Here is a 19671-nt window from a genome sequence, read left to right as displayed (position 1 = left end):
TTTATATAATTTAATATAAATGCAGTCTGAGGGCCTGTTTATATGGAGGAGAGTTGTCCCTGGTAGGAGGGCTACCCTCTCCCCCGAGCTATCTTTTGCCGAGCGTTTATATGAAAAAGTTGTCCCTGTTGACCGAGCCAAAACTTGGCCCTCTCGGTTCAAAAGACTGGCGAGAGTTGTTTTGAAACATCTATTATGTCTGCCTTTTTTAAATAAGGAACGCTGAAACATCGACCACGACCATTTTTTGGACAAATTTACCGCCGACTTCGATTTCAATGTATCTGCAATTTTGTTTTGGTCGACTGCAGCGTTTGCGCATGCTCTGTATGTGTTAACTTGTCCCTGGTAGGCGAGGCGAAAATAACCAAACTGTTTATATGGAAAAAAGTTGGCTCTCTCCCCAGGGTCACCCTACCTTCAAAGCGAGTGACCCTCCACCCAGGGTCACCCTGCCCCCCGAGCCAACTTTGCAATTTCTCATATAAACAGTTCGCAGCTATTTATAAAGAAACGTATGAAAAGCTCTCTCGCCCGGGGTGGCTCGGTATGGAGGGTAACCCTCCTACCAGGGACAACTCTCCTCCATATAAACAGGCCCTGACCAACTTATTACTACTACGCATCGTTACAGAACAAAAGTACTGAGTGTCTTTGAGTTAAAAACAAAGTTATCAAAATTGAGTTCAATTCACAGATTCATTTAGCGCGGAAAATAGGTGCGAAATTCCGCGAAATTCCGCTAAATCAGAAAACCCTAGTGAATTAACCGCTAAATCGGAAAACTCTAATGGGGTTATGTAATCCACGCAGTTCTGAATTCCGCGTCATAATTATGAATGAGAATAATTGCTTGAATGTGCACCAAACAGACGTGACCTTTAAAAAGGACGCCAATGCAAATCGAGGCTAACTTGATCAACAACGTGTGAAAAACACGAAAACTTTTTGCCTCGCAAAATCCGTTCTAGCGGTAATCGTGAAAATTTCATTTATTATGCCCGGTTAAGTAATCAAATGCGTGTTAAAAGCTCGTACTCCTTCGTGCTGATCGTCAGGGTTTTCCGAACTACAAAACGCCCAGGCTCGTGCATTTCTCACTTTCCTTGTGTTTGGCAACCCTCAAGATGACAAGAGTCACTGGTTTTTAAAATGTTACAAACAAAACCGAGAGGAGCCAGAGGTCCGAGAGGAGCTGCTTAAATGGTACCTCAGTTTTGACAACTAAAAACTGATTTATTTTTCGACAGTAGACGGTAAAAAGACGTTTGACGTTAAACCACGTTGAGACGCTCCAGTCAGGGAACTGGCCATGGAAATCTTGTTTGTCTTGTTTCAGTTGAAAGAAATATTCCTTGCTCGAATTCTTTGTTGAGCAGAAACGTTTATAATTTACAAGTTAGAATGAAATAAACTGATTTGAGCGCTGTACTGATGTATTTGCCCCCGCAGGGTTCCGGCCCAGAGGCCGGAACCCGAGGAGGCACCTTAGAGGTCCCCGCGTAGGTAGGTAAAATGTGTGCATTTAGTGAACGGTACTGGAAAAAATCTCGATTTTGGTCAAGGCGGCTCGCAAAGGATTGCCCAAATGCTCGCAAAGGATTGCCGGAACGCTTGCAAAGGAACAACGGAAGTCAGTGCCGCAAAGGATAAAACTAGTAATAGTTCTCACTAGTAAACTGCCCCCGCCTTTTTATAATTTGTTTTACAGCAATAATCTAAGATTAGTGGAGTCTTTTTTTCCGCCTTTAATTATTGATGCCGATGGACCACAAAATTAGGCTTCTTTTTTATTGTGCCATGTACGTCACGACATTGTTTGCTGTGGAATTTCTTGTTGTGTGACACCGTTGCATCCTAAAAAAATTCACAAGTCTAGCGGAAATAACACATAACACATTGTTCGTGGTGAAAACACGCAAGCTTATTACCTGGCTTAAAACATTCAAAATGAACTTATAATAATTCCTAGGCCAAAAAGGCTGACAATTCCACGAGTAACAAAATATGGCAAATTCAAAGATTCGAGTAAACAATTTTTGATCATTATTCAACCATTCTTTGGATCAAATAAACTGACAGTTCGTTAGCGAAATGAATCATCTTGTATTGCATAACAAAGTTCACGCTTTTGTTTGTTACTCGTCGTAAGATGTATACTCGATTCAGTTTCACTTGTTTTCACGACGTTCAGTCGCTGACTAAGATAAGAAACTCTTCGTCCCTGGATGATACGCCTGTTATGCTTTCCATGTCATTTTCGGTATCATTTCAAATTTAGGTACACGTTCTGCATATTTCTTCAAGCAAGACATGTTTCTTGTGATCACAGTGCGACGGCTATTTGCCCCCGCAGGGTTCCGGCCCAGAGGCCGGAACCCGAGGAGGCACCTTAGAAGTCCCCGCGTAGGTAGGTAAAATGTGTGCATTCAGTGGATGGTACCGGAAAAAATCTCGATTTTGGTCAAAGCGGCTCGCAAAGGATTGCCCAAATGCTCGCAAAGGATTGCCCTAATGCTCGCAAAGGATTACCGGAACGCTCGCTGAGGAACAACGGAAGTAAGTGCCGCAAAGGATAAAAAAAGCCGTCGCACTGTGACCAGAAGAAACATCTATTGCTTTAAGAAATAGCTGAAACGTGTACCTGAAATTGAATGATACCGAAAATGACATGGAAAGCATAACAGGCCTATCGTCCAAGGACGAAGAGTTTCTTTGCTTAGTCAGCGACTGAACGTCGTGAAAACAAGTGGAAATCGTATGCATCTTACGACGAGTAATAAACTAAAGCGTTGTCATGCAATACAAGGTAATTCGTTTCGCTAACGAACTGTCAGTTTATTTGATCCAAACAGTGTTTGAATAAGGATCAAAAATTGTTTTCTCGAATCTTTGAATTTGCCATATTTTGTTACTCGTGGAATTGTTAGGCTTTGTGGCCAGGAAATTATTGTAAATTCATTTTGAATGTTATAAAGCATGAAATAAGCTTGCGAACAATGTGTTATGTGTTATTTCCGCTAGTCAATATATTCGACTTGGAACTTGTGAATTATTTTTAGGACGCAACGGTGTCACACAACAAGAAATTCCGCAGAAAACAATGGCGTGACGTACATGGCACAGTTAAAAAAAGCCTTATTGTGTAGTCCACCGGCATCAAATAATTAAAGGCGACAAAAAGACTCCACTAATGTTAGATTACATTGCTGTAAAACAAATTATAAAAAGGCGGGGGCAGCTAGTGAGAACTATTACTAGTTGTAAAGAGCACGTTATCATAGCTCAAAAGTTTGTACTGAAGAAATCGCCATATAAAGGGTATAAACAACTCATTTTACTAATCATTTAAAGTCGGTTAAATGATTTTCACGTCCAGAAACTGATTTCTGTTGAAATGGGCATATTCCACTTCCGCGGATCTTCCGCTAAATCGGAAAACCCTATTGAATTTTATTTTGCCTGAATGAACTGAAATTTCTGTTCTCATACATTCTGTGTTATCCTATCATACAAATGATCACACTTACTTGATTGTAGACTTAACTTGTCTGTTAGCAAAAGTGTCAACTCTGGTATAGGTCATAATATTATAGATTTGCCGCCATCCAAAGAGGACTGAATCGACATAACCTTCATAATCTGTTAAATGTCTGTTGTAAAACCTAACCTAAAGTCTGTTGTGACATCTTAACTCGCGTCTACATTTATTAATGTTTTCTCATCGGTGGCTTATAATTAGCATGATAGCTAAATTAACATAAAAACAAAAGCAAGCAAGGGAAATGCTTTACGTTTTCTCCCAAATGGATGCATAATGGAAGGCGCATCTTTGTCTACAGATTCATAGTTTATCGTTTGTAATCTAGCGCTCTCTCAATATTTTCCAATACAATTTGAAGGTAAATTTGGACACTGTCAAATGTACTTTGCAACTTTATGTCGATTTACACAGCTAGCCTTTTAAAAACAGTAAATCTGCCTGATTGCGCCTTTAACTGCCTGTTTCACTTCCCTGATTTTCCAACAGTACAAGATCTGGTTTAGAGATGAGTTGAAGAAGACTAGAGTTAATGTAACTATCCAAGCCACATTATGTTCTGTTTCTCTCGCATGTAGCACAGCCACGAAGCCAAAAGGAGCAAAGCATGCAATTAATGCCAACTGCACCCACATAATGCTGGAAATTGTCTTTTTGTATCTTGCTATGTTTAATGGAATCCTTTCTCCGTTCTGTTGTTCGTGGGGGACATTGTTTTGTACTTGGGCTTGTTGATGTCGTAGTTTAATGTAGATCCTAGAGTAACAGAAAATCAAAGTTGCCACGCAAAGTATATTGAAAACAGTGGCTGCCTTGATTGCGATATCTCTTCTCCACACCCGGAGCCATCCAACTATAGCTGCAATTATCCAAAAACAAGTTATGACTACACGAACTCGCCTCAATGTTACGACTTGCCTGTATCTCAGTCCCAGCAACAGTGCGAGAAGTCTGTCCACACTAATTGCTGTCGATGTTAAGACAGATACTCCACATAAAATATAACCTGAAGCTTCCGAAACTTTGTCAACGTAGTACAGCACATTCCCGTCCATCTTTATTATACGAGACATTATGATGGTAGCATGGACTGGTTGTACAACAAGACCAACGCAAAGATCAGTGACCGCCAGTCATCGAAAGAAAAGTTTTGTCGGAGGATGAATAGAAGAGACATTCTTCAGAGCAAAAAAGATCAGAGCATTGCCCACAGCAGCGGTGATGGAAAGAAAAATTTTCAAAGCTGAAAAAAATTCAGCTATGCCTGCTGGTGGTGTGCTGAGTGCTTGGTTCAATTTGCTCGTGTAGTTTCCTTCTCTAGTAAAGTTCGCCATTTTTCTTTGGTGGGTACACACTTTGAACTAAAAGTTTCAGCTTGTAGCTTTGTTATTTGAGATGATGATTTTACCTGTCACTGAAAACACGCCTGCCCCCCTCGCGTGCTTTCTTAGTGTTTCTTATTTTTGACCTGATTTCCAATTTATCCTTAAAGGCCCAGTTTTAATTGCATTAGACTTTTAAATCTTGTCAATTGTCCATTTTTGTGAACGTTTGAATTTAATACTAATGGATTTGTCACCTGCCAAGATATTACATCGCTTACAGTTAAAAAACAACAAATATAATTGAGAAAGTGGTATTTTCCAAAGCTTTTAGACTTAACCTGAAGAACGAATGAAATAGGATCGGTCAAATATCTTTTTGAAATAAATAAAATACTAAATGAAAAGAATTGGCGCATTTCAAGTTTCCCTGTTATTTACACAGAGTCTTTGAGTAGTCTAAGTAGTAATTAAATCTAGTAATTAAAAAAAAATTCTTACCACATCGGGCTTCATTTATTTATTTAAAATCCTTTATAATTGTGACTGAAGGAATCGACTAGGCTGTATAAATGATCATTTGTTCTTTTGTCGGGGTTCAGGAACACAAAATATCAATATCAGATGTATTCAAACATTGCAAGATGAATAGATCTATTTACACAAAAATTTTAAAGCCGGAGAAAATTGTTTCCTCGTCATTTATTAGTTTTAGCGGGTGGCAATTATTGATCACCGGATATTATAAAAATCAAACAAATATTAGCATATACTTCTTAGAGTTGACAATTTATTTCATGGTAGGAGACTTAACCAGCCTACACAAGACATACCGTATTCGAAGTTATTATTCTGCATACGCTGATTAGCACTTGTTTGTTGTAATAACTGAAGAAAATTGTCATTAATATATAATGCCAAGTTCAAATTGAAATTCAAACCCAAATGCCGGTTTCGTGCTTAAAAAATGACATAAAGCGTCACGATAGTTCAGTCGTGCAGAGAAATTACCCCAGATAAGGACACCTGCATAGGAAGTAAAAAACTTGGTAAATTAAAAGAAGAACTGTGTTTAATTGCAAATGCTCATTCATAAGGACTGAAATTTGACCAAATAAACATCGCGAAGTGCGATAGCGTGGGCTAGTGAAGAACTAATTTTCTCTAAACACTTCCGTTTACAAGTGCAGGCGATCTGGCAAAAATGGACCTTAAAATCAGCCTAGTTTCTGGGCTTTCTCGGCTTAAAGGGAGTCTGCGCTCTATCAAGAGCGGTGACGTCACCATACCAGACTTTGCGCGGTCAAAGGAGCAAGTGACAACGCATAAGGACCAGGCTGCTTTAAAATGCCTTTCCTAAAACAAAGTTTCGTTCTGTACAAGTTAAAAAATATTTTACAGTCGTGGCTGCGGGCTATAATTTTAGGAAGACAAAATGCAAAGCTGATTAAACGGTATGGGAAGTATGAATTCTCGGAAGGCACCGCGTTGATCGCTTGCGCCATGTCGCGTCACATCAGCTCGGGCGTTAAAGTTGAAGGCCTTCGTCAGCATCCACCCATGGGCGAATAGTAAAAGCTAAGTTACCAACCAAAACGTGCGCTTTTCTAAGTTACGCTATAACTTGTGCTTTAACATGTATTGATTAATAAAACTCTTGTATATTCTTAACGTCGTGTATTCTCTTTTTCAGATCCCTCCTTCGAAGAAGTCCAATCGTTTGACAAGATAATTGATCCGACTTCTCCGGCGCTATCGCTGAGAGATTCTGAATCATAATCATAAGACCCGGACATGTAAAAAAAATAGACCATTAGGGCAAAAAAATAAATAATAAATAATAAAACGTCTCACTGACTTTCAGATAATGCCGTTGACTGAGGTAAATCAGTATATAAAATTATAAATTATAGATAAATTATTTGTAAATAATTAAAGTAACTGGCCTGGATGGAGTACAATTCAGGGATAAATCAGACGAGTAATTTTAACATTGTGAGCAAATTTCGACATTAGGAAGTCTTTGATAACCTCATTTTATTGAAATCGTCATTGACTTTACCAGTGAAGCGAAACAGCAAGAAAGAATCCATTTAAATTCACGTAAACAATTACGAAAATGGCATAGGGAGGTTGCAAAGCACGAAAGAAGCGTAATAATAAACGAATATGAGCGCACGAAGCCAACACACGCAACCGGCGCCAAGCGCGGGAAAACTCACATGACCAAGTCGTGATTGGTTTTGGTCTTGCATCTGATTGGTTGAGTGGGTGACGCATTTTTTGTTGTTTTCGTAATTGGACCAAACATGTTCCATATTTCACTGTCTGCTAATGTTCGATGTCATGAGTTTAAGCGCAGCAAGCAAAAACCACACAAAAATTAAACCCAGATTCAAAACATTCGAAACGGTCCATTAGAAAAATGAATTTTCTGTTATCATACATTATGCGATCTCTCATCATAAACAATACATCACACGGACTTAGTTATAAACCAAACTGCTAGCAAAAGTTTTTACTCTGGTGTAGGTCATATAATATTATAGATTTGCAACTGCTGGCAAAAGTTTTTACTCTGGTATAGGTCATATAATATTATGTTATAGATTTGCACTCATCCAAAGAGAAATCGGCACAAACTGTTAAATGTCTGCTGTGAAACCTATCCTCGCGTTTACATTTATTAAAGTTTTCTCATCGGCGGCTTATAGCGTGATAGTTAAATTAAAACAAAGCTGCTGCTTTACTCTTTGCGCCAGATGGATGCGCTTTCGATCACTCTATTCCAGTGCTATTTGGAAACTGTCCATTCAGTACTTTGCAACTTTATGTCGATCTACACAGCTCGTCTTTTAAAAACAGTAAAGCTGCCTGATTGTGTCTTTAACTGCTTGTTTCACTTCCCTGATTTTCCAACTGTACAAGATCGGGTTTAGAGATGAGTTTAAAAAGACTAGTGTCTCTGCTGCTAACCAAGCGACATGTTCTTTTGCATTACGATTCGAATATAGCACAGCGACGATGCCCCACGGAACATAGCAGGCAACTAATGCCAACTGCACCCACATAATGCTGGAAACTGTCTTTTTGTATCTTGTTATGTTTAGTGGATTCCCTTCTCCGTTCTGTTGTCCGTGGGGGACATTGTTTTGTACTTGGGCTTGTTGATTTCGTAGTTTGAGATGAATCCTCGTGTAACAAAAAATCGAAGTTACAAGACAAAGTAGTAAGACAATGGCTCCCATATCAGCGATATGTCCTCTCCACACCCAGAGCAATCCACATGAAACAGCAATTAGCCAAAAACAAGTTATGACTGCACGAACTCGCCTCAATGTTACGACATGTCTGTATCTCAGTCCCAACAACAGGGCGATAAGTCTGTCCACACTAATTGCCGTCCGGACGTCAAGACAGATACGCAACATAAAATTAAACTTAAAACTGCACAAACTTTGTAAACATAGTACAAAACATTCACGTTCATCTTTATTATACGAGACATGACGTTGGTAGCATAGAGTGGTTGGACAATAAGACCAACGCAAAGATCAGTGACCGCCAGACATCGAAAGAAAAGTTTTGTCGGAGGATGAATAGAAGAGGCATTCTTCAAAGCCACAAGGATCAGAGCATTGCCCACAGCAGCGGTGATGGAAAGAACAATGTTCAAAGCTGAAAAAAAATCAACTATGCCTGCTGGTGGTGCGCTGAGTGCTTGATTCAGTTTGCTTGTGTAGTTTTCTTCTCCAGTAAAGTTCGCCATTGTTCTTGGGTGGTCAGAAAATTAAGCTTGCCTGAAGAGTGCTTGAAGTTGAGGAAGGTACGAAGCGTTTAGAAGAAAAAGCATCAACTTGCAGCTTTGTTATTGGGATCACGATTTAATATGTGGCTGATAATTAACACGCCCTCTCGTGTTTTGTGTCTGTTTGTTTTTACAGGACTTCCTATTAAAGGCCCTGTGTTTATTGCATTATCCTTTTAAATCCGGCAATTTGACCATTTGCTTAAACGTTTGAGTTTAAAACTGATAGATCTGTCAATGGCTTAGACATTACATCGCTTACCAGTTGAAAAACAAAACTAACTGAGATTGTATTATTTTTCCAAGCAATAAAAATACAATAAAGATCGAAAGAACAGCATCAGCCACATATCTTTTTAACAAAAGATTTAAATAAAAAGAATGAAACGTTCTCTAGTTACATGTATTTAGGGGCAAAGCCTTTGAGTTAATTGTCACACGAAGAAAAAAATTGGCCAAAGTATAAGTAGTTTTCTGTGAAATATTTGCTATTCCGACTAATGTTGAAATAAGATTTCCTATCGTTGTATTGACTTTTGAGAACTCAGTTCCGCTCTTAGCATGTAACGGTAAACAAAGTGTTATCTCTCAGGAAGTGCGCAGTTGTAAAATACTCTTTTTGTTTGGACAGCAGGATGCAGCAGCTGATCTTATGTTAGTTTTTTACTAAATGTATCAATGCAGAATGATTGGTAAACTCGATAATGTTAATTAACATAAGAATGGATTCGTGTTCAAGTCTTAGGAACAGTTGATAGTTGTATTTGTTTGGTATTTTATTCATATTCAGATTGCTTTAAACTGCAAAGCAAGCGCATTTCCAAGATGCATTTCCAAGTAACATCATTGTTTGTCTACATCTTGTATAATATCCTGAAACCTATATTGAATTAAATGTCGAAATGCTGAGCAAATTCCTCTTCAGAGATAAGTGTCAATGGACGTCAATTAAATTGTTTAATCTGTGCGAGTCCTAGCTGTCATGCTGTCCGACTGACAGGAGACAACGACCCTGTACCTCTGGCATTGAGTAACCAGTGTCGTGGAGCGAGTCTGTGGTCTGCCAAGCTTTTCCCTTTAATCAATTTTGCCGACCGTTCATCCGTCCAAGATCCGTCAGTTTTAATCGTTCAATCTGAAAAACCATCTCAGCTGGTTGACGTACAGTACCGCCTAAAACCCTTCGTTACACTTTTGCAGAATTCCTGGCAGTTTTTGTACAGACGACGTACAGTGGCAGCGAAAGGAAAAGTGGAAGTCCCAAGTTAAAAGGGACTATCTCTCTTCTGAATGTTAATCCTTCGGAATTTTTTCTTGAGTTATTGCTTTCCTTTTAGTTTATCAATTTTAATCACGAAACATTTGTTTGCGGGTAGCCATTATTTATCCACGAAATATATTGATTCTACTTTGTTTGTCCACGAACTTAATCCCCTTGACATGTTTGTCAAGAAACACATTCTATTTATTTAGCAGTATTTCGATAGTAAATAAAATAAACTTTTTTAAGCCGTCCGGATAAACAAGACTGTCCCGAAAGGCTGCAACAATTTACGTTCAAGATTCCGAAGAATGTCTGGATCGACCCAGAAGGAAACGGTCATAAATTAATAGTGGCAAGGAAAAGAACTCGCTTAGAGTCATCAGGAAAATTCAAATCCCTGTAAGGTTTGATTCCAAAAACCGTGGAAGCTTCAAGTTACATTAACGCCTCCGACCGCGTCCAGAGTCACCGTTTGATATCGGAGCCAATGTTCTATAAAAGAAAGAACCCAAGACTAATAAGCCATTTTCCCACAGCAAGCATGCCACCGTATCAGCGTGATCTCTAGGCCTCAGACCCTATCATCCCATCAGTAACAGAAGTAAACACAATACAGTCGAGTTGGAGACTGATATTTTTCAGTCTGATAAAACTAAATACCAAGAAAATATTTCTAATCGTTCTTTAGCTTATATTTCTAAACTTCTAAAGTTAGCTTAAATAGAGTTTTGGGTCTGATTACTTCGTGGACGTTGCCTTCGACAAATACATGAACTTTGCACAATTTACTGACATTTCTTTTCTCGTACGTTCTGTGTTATCTTTTCATACAAATGATTTAATTTACTTGATTGTAGACTCCTATGTAGACTTAACTGTTCGCAAAAGCAAGTTTCAACTCTTGTATAGGTAATAATATTATAGATTTGCCCTCATCCAAAGAGGAACCGACATAAACTGTTAATGTTGTTGTGAAACCTAACCTCGCGCCTAAATTAATTTAAGTTTTCTTATCAGAGCTTAAGAATGATAGCTAAATTAAAGTAAAAACAAAGCAAACAAAGGAACTGCTTTACGTTTGCTCCAAAATGGATGCGTAATGGAAGGCGAATATTCGTCCAAAGTCTTATAAGTTATGCAGTTTATCATTCTTAATCTAGCTTGCCTCAATCCATATCTTTTCCAATTTGATTCGAAAGCAATTGTGAACATTGCAAGGAATAAATTAAGCTACTCTTTCGCACCATTTAGACACTGTCGATTTCACTTTTCAACTTTATGTTGGTTTACACAGCTAGGCTTTTAAAAACAGTAAAGCTTCCTTATTGTGCCTTTAACTGCTTGTTTCACTTCCCTGATTTTCCAACAGTACAAGATCGGATTTAAAGACGAGTTTAAGAAGACGAGCGTATTTGTGGCTAACCAAGCCACATCATGTTAAATTTCATTCACAAACAGCACAGCCCCCGTGCCCCACGGAACATAGCAGGCAACTAATGCCAACTGCACCCACATAATGCTGGAAACTGTCTTTTTGTATCTTGCTATGTTTAGTGGAATCCCTTCTTCGTTCTGTTGTCCGTGGGGGACATGATTTTGTACTTGGGCTTGCTGATGTCGTAGTTTGAGGTGGATCCTCGTGTAACAGAAAATGGAAGTTGCCAGGCAAAGTACTAAGCCAACACAGGTTTTCTTAACGGCCATATCTTCTCTCCACACCCAGAGCAATCCAGTGGTAGCAGCAATTAACCATAAACAAGTTATGACTACACGGACTCGCCTCAATGTTACCACTTGCTTGTATCTCAGTCCCAGCAACAGTGCGAGAAGTCTGTCCACACTTATTGCTGTCGATGTTAAGACAGATACTCCACATAAAATATAACCTGAAGCTGCACTGACTGTGTAAACATAGTTTAGCACATTCACGTTCATCTTTATTCTACTAGACATGATGTAGGTAGCATAGAGTGGTTGTACAATAAAACCGACGCAAAGATCAGTGACCGCCAGACATCGAAAGAAAAGTTTTGTCGGAGAATGAATAGAAGAGACATTCTTCAGAGCCATAAGGATCAGAACATTGCCCACAGCTGAAGTGATGGAAAGAAAAATGTTCAAAGCTGAAAAAAATTCAGCTATGCCTGCTGGTGGTGCGCTGAGTGCTTGATTCAGTTTGCTTGTGTAGTTTTCTTTTCCAGTTATGTTCGCCATTGTTCTTTGGTAATAAGCTGTTGCTTTGAAGTTTGCTTGAAGTTAAAGAAGTTAGCTGTTTTGAGAAAAAACAAAGGTTTCAGCTTTTTTACTGAGCTGAAGATTGAAGATTTGATATGTTGCTGATAACACGTCCGCTTGTACTTTGAAAGGCCCGGTGTTTATTGAATTATACTTTTAAATCCGACAATTTGACCATTTTCTTGAACGTTTGAGTTTAAAACTGATAGATCTGTCAGTTTCTTAGATATTACTTGCTTATACTAGTTGAAAAACAAAATAATTTAGATTGTGCTATTTTTCCAAGCTGTTAGGGTACAATAAAGACCGAAAGAATAACATCGGCTTTATATCATTTTAACATAAGATTGAAATGAAAAAAATGGGCGCATTTCAAGTTCTTCTGTTATTTAGGAGCAGAGCCTTTGAGTTTATTGCCACACACACACAAAACTCAGCAAAGCATAAGTAGTTTTCTGCAGTGAAATATTTGCTATGCTGACTATGTTGAATTAAGATTTCATATCGTTGTATTTACTTTTCAGAACTCAGTTCCACTGTTAGCAAGAAACTGTAAGCAAAGCGTTATCTCTCAGGAAATGCGCAGTTGCAAAATGCTCTATTGTTTGGACAGCAGGATGCAGCCGCTGATCTTATGTTAGTTTTTTACTAAATGTATCAATGCAGAATGATTGTCAAACTCGTTAATGTTAATTAACATAAGAATGGATTCGTGTTGATAGTTGATAGTTGTATTTGTTTGGTATTTTATTCATATTCAGATTGCTTTAAACTGCAAAGGAGGCGCATTTCCAAGATGCATTTCCAAGTAACATCATTGTTTGTCTACATCTTGTATAATATCCTGAAACCTATATTGAATTAAATGTCGAAATGCTGAGCAATTTCCTCTTCAGAGGTAAGTGTCGATGGACGTCAATTAAATTGTTTAATCTGTGCGAGTCCTAGCTGTTATACTGTCCGACGACAGGAGACAACGACCCTGTACCTCTGGCATTGAGTAACCAGTGTCGTGGAACGAGTCTGTGCTCTGCCAAGCTTTCCCCTTTAATCAATTTTGCCGACCGCTCATCCGTCCAAGATCTGAAAAACAATCTCAGCTCGTTGACGTACAGTACCGCCTAAAACCCTTCGTTACACTTCTGCAGAATTTCAGGCAGTTTTTGTACAGACGACGTACAGTGGCTGCGAAAGGAAAAGTGGAAGTCACAAGTTAAAAAAGGACTATCTCTCTTCTGAATGTTAATTCTTCGGAATTTTTTTTCTTGAGTTATTGCTTTCCTTTTAGCTTATCAGTTTTAATCGCGAAACATATTTGTTCACGAGTAGCCATTATTTATCCACGGAGTATATTGATTCTACTTTGTTTGTCCACGAACTTAATCCTCTTGCCATGTTTGTAAAGAAAGACAATCTATTTATTAGCAGTAAAAAAGATGCTAGCAAATAAAATAAACGATAGCAAAAAAAGAAACATTTTTTACGTCGTCCGAATAAACAAGACTATCCCGAAAGGCTGCAACAGTTTACGTTCAAGATTCCAAAGAATGTCTGGATCGACCCAGAAGAAAACAGTCATAAATCAATAGTGGCAATAGTGGCAAGGAGAAGAAGTCGCTTAGAGTCATCAAGAAAATTCAAATCCCTGTAAGGTTTGATACCAAGAAACCGTGGAACCTTCACGTGACATTAACGCCTCCGACCGCCCAGAGTCACCGCTGATATTGAAGCCAATGGTCTAAGGAAAGAACCGAAGACTTATAAGCCATGTTTCCACAGCAAGCATGCCAACGTATCAGCGTGACTTCTGGGCCTCAGACCCTCTCAGCCCACCAGAACTCGCCCCAGATCTTGAGCCATTTTGTCATCTTTAATCTGGTTTAACAGAAACAGTCACAATACAGTCATATTAGAGATTTTTTTTAATTCTGATAAATAACAAAAATAACACTAGGGAAATATTTATAACCGTTCTTTAGTATAAATACAAGTTTTGGATCTGATCAATTCGTTGCTGCTGACATCGACGAGTAAATAAAATGAACGTTGCATAGTTTTTCTTTAAACTTTATTTTTCTTGAATGAACTGAAATGTTTGTTCTCGTACATTCTGTGTTATCCTATCATACAAATGATCACACTAAATTGGTTATAAACTTAACTATTAGCAAATGTTTCAACTCTGGTATAGGTTCTTACACTATAGATTTGTACTCATCCAAACAGGAACCGACATTGCGTCTACATTCATTTACGTTTTCTCATCAGTGGCTTAGGAAATGAACAGCTCCTTTTCCACGCTATTGGGAGACGGTCATGGCGGTTGTACTTTGCAACTTTATGTCGATTTACACAGCTAGTCTTTTAAAAACAGGAAAACTGCCTGATTGTGCCTTTAACTGCTTGTTTCACTTCCCTGATTTTCCAACAGTACAAAATCGGGTTCAGAGTTGAGTTTAAGAAGACTAGAGTTGACGTAGCTAACCAAGCCACGTCATGTTTAATTCCATCCGCAATTACTACAGCCACAATGCCCCACGGAACATAGCAGGCAACTAATGCCAACTGCACCCACATAATGCTGGAAACTGTCTTTCTGTATCTTGCTACGTTTAGTGGAATCCCTTCTCCGTTCTGTTGTCCGTGAGGGACATTGTTTTGTACTTGGGCTTGTTGATGTCGTAGTTTGAGGTGGATCCTCGTGTAACAGAAAATGGAAATTACCAGACAAAGTATTAAGCCAACAGAACCTTCCTTGTAGGCGATATCTCTTCTCCACACCCGGATCAATCCAGCTGAAGTACCAATTATCCAGAAACAAGTTATGACTACACGAACTCGCGTTAATGTTACGACATGTCTGTATCTCAGTCCCAGCAACAGTGCGAGAAGTCTGTCCACACTAATTGCTGTTGATGTTAAGACCGATACTGAACACAAAATAAAATTTGAAGATACAGAAACGTTGTTAACATAGTAGTTAACAGTCACATCCATTTTTATTATACCGAAGATAATAGTGGTAGCATAGAGAGGTTGTATAATAAGACCAACACAAAGATCAGTGACCGCCAGACATCGAAAGAAAAGCTTTGTCGGAGGATGAATAGAAGAGACATTCTTCAGAGCCACAAGGATCAGAGCATTGCCCACAGCAGCGGTGATAGAAAGGAAAATGTTTAAAGCAGAAAAAAATTCGGCTATGCCTGGTGGTGGTTCGCTGAATGCTTGGTTCAGTTCGCTTGTATAGTTTCCTTCTCCAGTAAAGTTCGCCATTGTTCTTTCGTAGTAAGCCGTTGCTTTCAAGACTGCTTTAAGTTAAAGAAGTTAGCTGTTTTGAGAAAAAAAGGTTTCAGCTTTGTTAGTGAGCTGAAGATTTTATATGTTGCTGACAACACGTCCGCTTGTACTTTGAAAGGCCCGGTGTTTATTGAATTATACTTTTAAATCCGACAATTTGACCATTTTCTTGAACGTTTGAGTTTAAAACTGATAGATCTGTCAGTTGCTTAGATACTATGTTGCTTACTAGTTGAAAAACAAAAAAAATTAGATTGTGCTATTTTTCCAAGCTAATTTAGGGTACAATAAAGACCGAAAAATAGCATCGGCCACATATCTTTTTAACAAAAGATTTAAATGTAAAGAATGGGCGCATTACAAGTTCTGCTGTTATTTTGGGGCAGAGCCTTCGAGGTTATTGTCACACTGAAAAAAATATCAGCAAAGTATAAGTAGTTTTCTGCAGTGAAATATTTGCTATGCTGACTTATTTTGAATTAAGATTTCCTATCTTTGTATTGACTTTTCAGAACTCAGTTCTTCATTATTTAGTCAGTTCAACTGTTAGCAAACAACTGTAAACAAAGTGTTATCTCTCAGGAAATGCGCAGTTGCAAAATGCTCTATTGTTTGGACAGCAGGATGAAGCAGCTGATATTATGTTAGTTTTCATAGCAAATGTATAAATGGAGAATGATTGGTAAATTAAACTCGTTAATGTTAACATAAGAATAGAATTCATTTTCAAGTCTGAACTGAACAGTTGATAGTTGTATTTTCGACGGTATTTTATTCATATTCAGATTGCTGTAAACTGCGAAACAAGCGCATTTCCAAGATACATTTTCAAGTAACATCATTGTTTGTCTACATTTTGTGTAATATCCTGAAACCTATATTGAATTAAATGTCGAAATGTTGAGCAATTTCCTCTTCAGAGGTAAGTGTCAATGGACGACAATTAAATTGTTTAATCTGTGCGAGTCCTAGCTGTCATGCTGTCCGACTGACAGGAGACAACGACCCTGTACCTCTGGCATTGAGTAACCAGTGTCGTGGAGCGAGTCTGTGGTCTGCCAAGCTTTCCACTTTAATCAATTCTGCCGACCGTTCATCCGTCCAAGATCCGTCAGTTTTAATCGTTCAAGCTGAAAAACCATCTCAGCTCGTAGACGAACAGTATCGCCTAAAATCCTCCATTATACTGTTGCAGAATTCCTGGCAGTTTTTGTACAGACGACGTACAGTAACAGCGAAAGGAAAAGCCGGGGAAGTCACAAAGAGAACTCTTTCTTTTTTGAATGTTAATCCCTCGGAAATTTTTTTCTCGAGTTGTTGCTTTCTTTTTAGTTTATCAGTTTTTATCGCGAAACATATTTGTTCGCGGGTAGCCATTATTTATCCACGAAGTATATTGATTCTACTTTGTTTGTCCACGAATTAAATCCTCTTGCCATGTTTGTCAAAAAAAAAGACAATCTATTTATTTAGCAGTAAAAAAGATGCTAGCAAATAAAATAAACTTTTTTTACGTCGTCCGGATAAACAAGATTGTCCCGAAAGGCTGCAACAATTTACGTTCAACGCTTTGCTACCGTTTTTTTTTTTTTTTTTTTTTTTTTTTTTTTTTTAAGTTTATTGTTTTTAGTTTTGTTCTCTTTTTGAATTGTAACATTTGTAAATGTAGTGTCATGTAACCTTTGTGTGAGCAATTAATAAAAAAAAAAAAAAATAAATAAAAAAAAAAAAAAAAAAAAAAAAAACAATTTACGTTCAAGATTCCGAAGAATGTCTGGATCGACCCAGAAGGAAACCATCATAAATCAATAGTGGCAATATTGGCAAGGAGAAGAACTCGCTTCATTAGAGTCATCAGGAGGATTCAAATCCCTGTAAGATTTGATTCCAAAAAAACGTGGAAACTTCAAGTTACATTAACGCCTCCGACCGCCCAGAGTCACCGCTGATATTGAAGCCAATGGTCTACAGGAAGAACTAAAGACTTAAAAGCCACAGCAAGCATGCCAACATATCAGCATGATCACTGGGCCTCAGACCCTGTTAGCCCACCAGAACTCGCCCGAGACCTTGAGCCATTTTGACATCTTTACACTGGTTTAACAGAAACAGTCACAATACAGTCAAATTAGAGATTTGTTTTTTTTTTCATTCTGATAAATAACACTAGGGAAATACTTCTAACCGTTCTTTAGTTTAAATACAAGTTTTGGATATAATTAATTCGTTGCCACTGACATCGACGAATAAATAAAATGAACGTTGCACAGTTTTTCTTTACATTTTCTTGAAATTTCTGTTCTCATACATTCTGTGTTATCCTATAATACAAATGATCACACCAACTTGGTTAAAAACTTGTGTTAACTATCAGCAATTGTTTCAACTCTGGTATAGGTCATTATATTAGAGCAGTTTTCAATTGAGTGTAGTAAAACCAAAACCAAAGTAATTACTCTGGCCAATCACAAAGGACACAGACAATCCAGTGAACCAATCAAAACTCGAAGCAAATACATGTAGCTGACACGAAGCGCGGGAAAACGTGCGCGAGCGAGTCACGATTGGTTTTGGTTTTACTCTTGATTGCATGGCTGAAAAAGTGGTGCGAGTTTTTTAAGCCAATCACTAAGCGTAGTAATGCAAAACCAAAGCAAACGCAATTTACTTTCGACACTCAAGTGAAAACCGCTCTATAGATTTGCACATTGATTTTAGTATTAGTGTAGTTTTTTAGTTTTTAACAGTGCCCCTAATTAGTATGGTATATTATTTCCAGGCTATAGCGTTTTGTTCGCACGCACTCACACTCATCCAAAGAGGAACCGACATAACCTTAATAAACTGTCTCTCATGTCTCTTGTGAAACCTGAACCGAAAATCTGTTGGGACATCTTACTTTGCGTCTACATTCATTTAAGTTTTCTCATCAGTGGCTTAGGAAATGAACAGCTCCTTTTCCACGCTATTGGGAGACGGTCATGGCGGTTGTACTTTGCAACTTTATGTCGATTTACACAGCTCTTCTTTTAAAAACAATAAAGCTGTATGATTGTGCCTTTAACTGCTTGTTTCACTTCCCTGATTTTCCAACAGTACAAAATCGGGTTCAGAGTTGAGTTTAAGAAGACTAGAGTTGACGTAGCTAACCAAGCCACATCATATTCAATTCCATCCGCATCTAGTACAGCCACAAAGCCCCACGGAACATAGCAGGCAACTAATGCCAACTGCACCCACATAATGCTGGAAACTGTCTTTTTGTATCTTGCTATGTTTAGTGGAATCCCTTCTCCGTTCTGTTGTCCGTGAGGGACATTGTTTTGTACTTGGGCTTGTTGATGTCGTAGTTTAAGGTGGATCCTCGTGTAACAGAAAATGGAAGTTACCGTGCAAAGTATTAATCCAACAGAGGCTTCCTTTAAGGCGATATCTTCTCTCCACACCCTAAGCAATCCAACGGAAGCACCAATTATCCAGAAACAAGTTATGACTACACGAACTCGCCTCAATGTTACGACTTGTCTGTATCTCAGTCCCAGCAACAGTGCGAGAAGTCTGTCCACACTAATTGCTGTTGATGTTAATACAGATACTGCACACAGAATAAAATTTGAAGATACAGAAACATTGTAAACATAGTAGTAAACAGTCACATCCATCTTTATTATACCGAAGATAATAGTGGTAGCATAGAGTGGTTGTATAATAAGACCAACGCAAAGATCAGTGACCGTCAGATATCGAAGGAAAAGTTTTGTCGGAGGATGAATAGAAGAGACATTCTTCAGTGCAAAAAAGATCAGAGCATTGCCCACAGCAGCGGTGATGGAAAGAAAAATGTTCAAAGCTGAAAAAAATTCAACTTTGCCTGCTGGTGGTTCACTGAGTGCCTGGTTCAGTTTGCTTGTGTAGTTTCCTTCTCCAGTTAAGTTCGCCATTGACCTTGGGTCGTCTGAAAATTAAGCTTGCCTTGAAGAGTGCTTGAAGTTAAGGTAGTTACGAATCTTTGCAGCAAAGGTTTCAGCTTACAGCTTTGTTATTGAGCTGATGATTCGTCACTGATTACATGCCCTTTGTGCTTTGTGTGTGTGTTTTTTGCAGGACTTTCCATTAATTTTTAAACGCCTTCTTGTTTATCTTGCATTAATTAGGTTTTTAATTTTCGTCATTTGTCCATTTTTGAAAACGTTTGGGCTCA

General features: G+C 38.4%; 3 protein-coding genes and 2 pseudogenes across 3 annotated transcripts in view; all 5 read right to left on the bottom strand.

The window, feature by feature from the left end:
* LOC144628361 (trace amine-associated receptor 9-like) overlaps positions 1–19671 on the bottom strand; it is a 180227-nt gene that overhangs the window by 138988 nt on the left and 21568 nt on the right. The window lies entirely within an intron of this gene.
* On the bottom strand, positions 7719–8632 carry LOC144628371 (adenosine receptor A3-like; annotated as a pseudogene).
* On the bottom strand, positions 11238–12149 carry LOC144628372 (histamine H2 receptor-like; annotated as a pseudogene).
* LOC144667435 (adenosine receptor A3-like) lies at positions 14535–15446 on the bottom strand. Its single transcript, XM_078528849.1, has one exon. It carries the CDS (start codon positions 15444–15446, stop codon positions 14535–14537), a length of 912 nt encoding a protein of 303 aa, XP_078384975.1.
* On the bottom strand, positions 18500–19411 carry LOC144667502 (adenosine receptor A3-like). Its single transcript, XM_078528923.1, has one exon. It carries the CDS (start codon positions 19409–19411, stop codon positions 18500–18502), a length of 912 nt encoding a protein of 303 aa, XP_078385049.1.

The sequence above is a fragment of the Oculina patagonica genome, chromosome 10 (assembly GCF_052425735.1).
Source record: "Oculina patagonica isolate OP01 chromosome 10, crgOcupat, whole genome shotgun sequence".
NCBI lineage: Eukaryota > Metazoa > Cnidaria > Anthozoa > Scleractinia > Oculinidae > Oculina > Oculina patagonica.
The sequence above is the reverse complement of the archived record's forward strand: the minus strand, read 5'-3'. Positions and strand labels throughout refer to the sequence as shown.

What these genes read in the sequence shown, in the direction of transcription:
- LOC144667435 (XM_078528849.1), bottom strand. Translation starts at nt 15,446, where the DNA reads ATGGCGAACTTTACTGGAGAAGGAAACTATACAAGCGAACTGAACCAA.
- LOC144667502 (XM_078528923.1), bottom strand. Translation starts at nt 19,411, where the DNA reads ATGGCGAACTTAACTGGAGAAGGAAACTACACAAGCAAACTGAACCAG.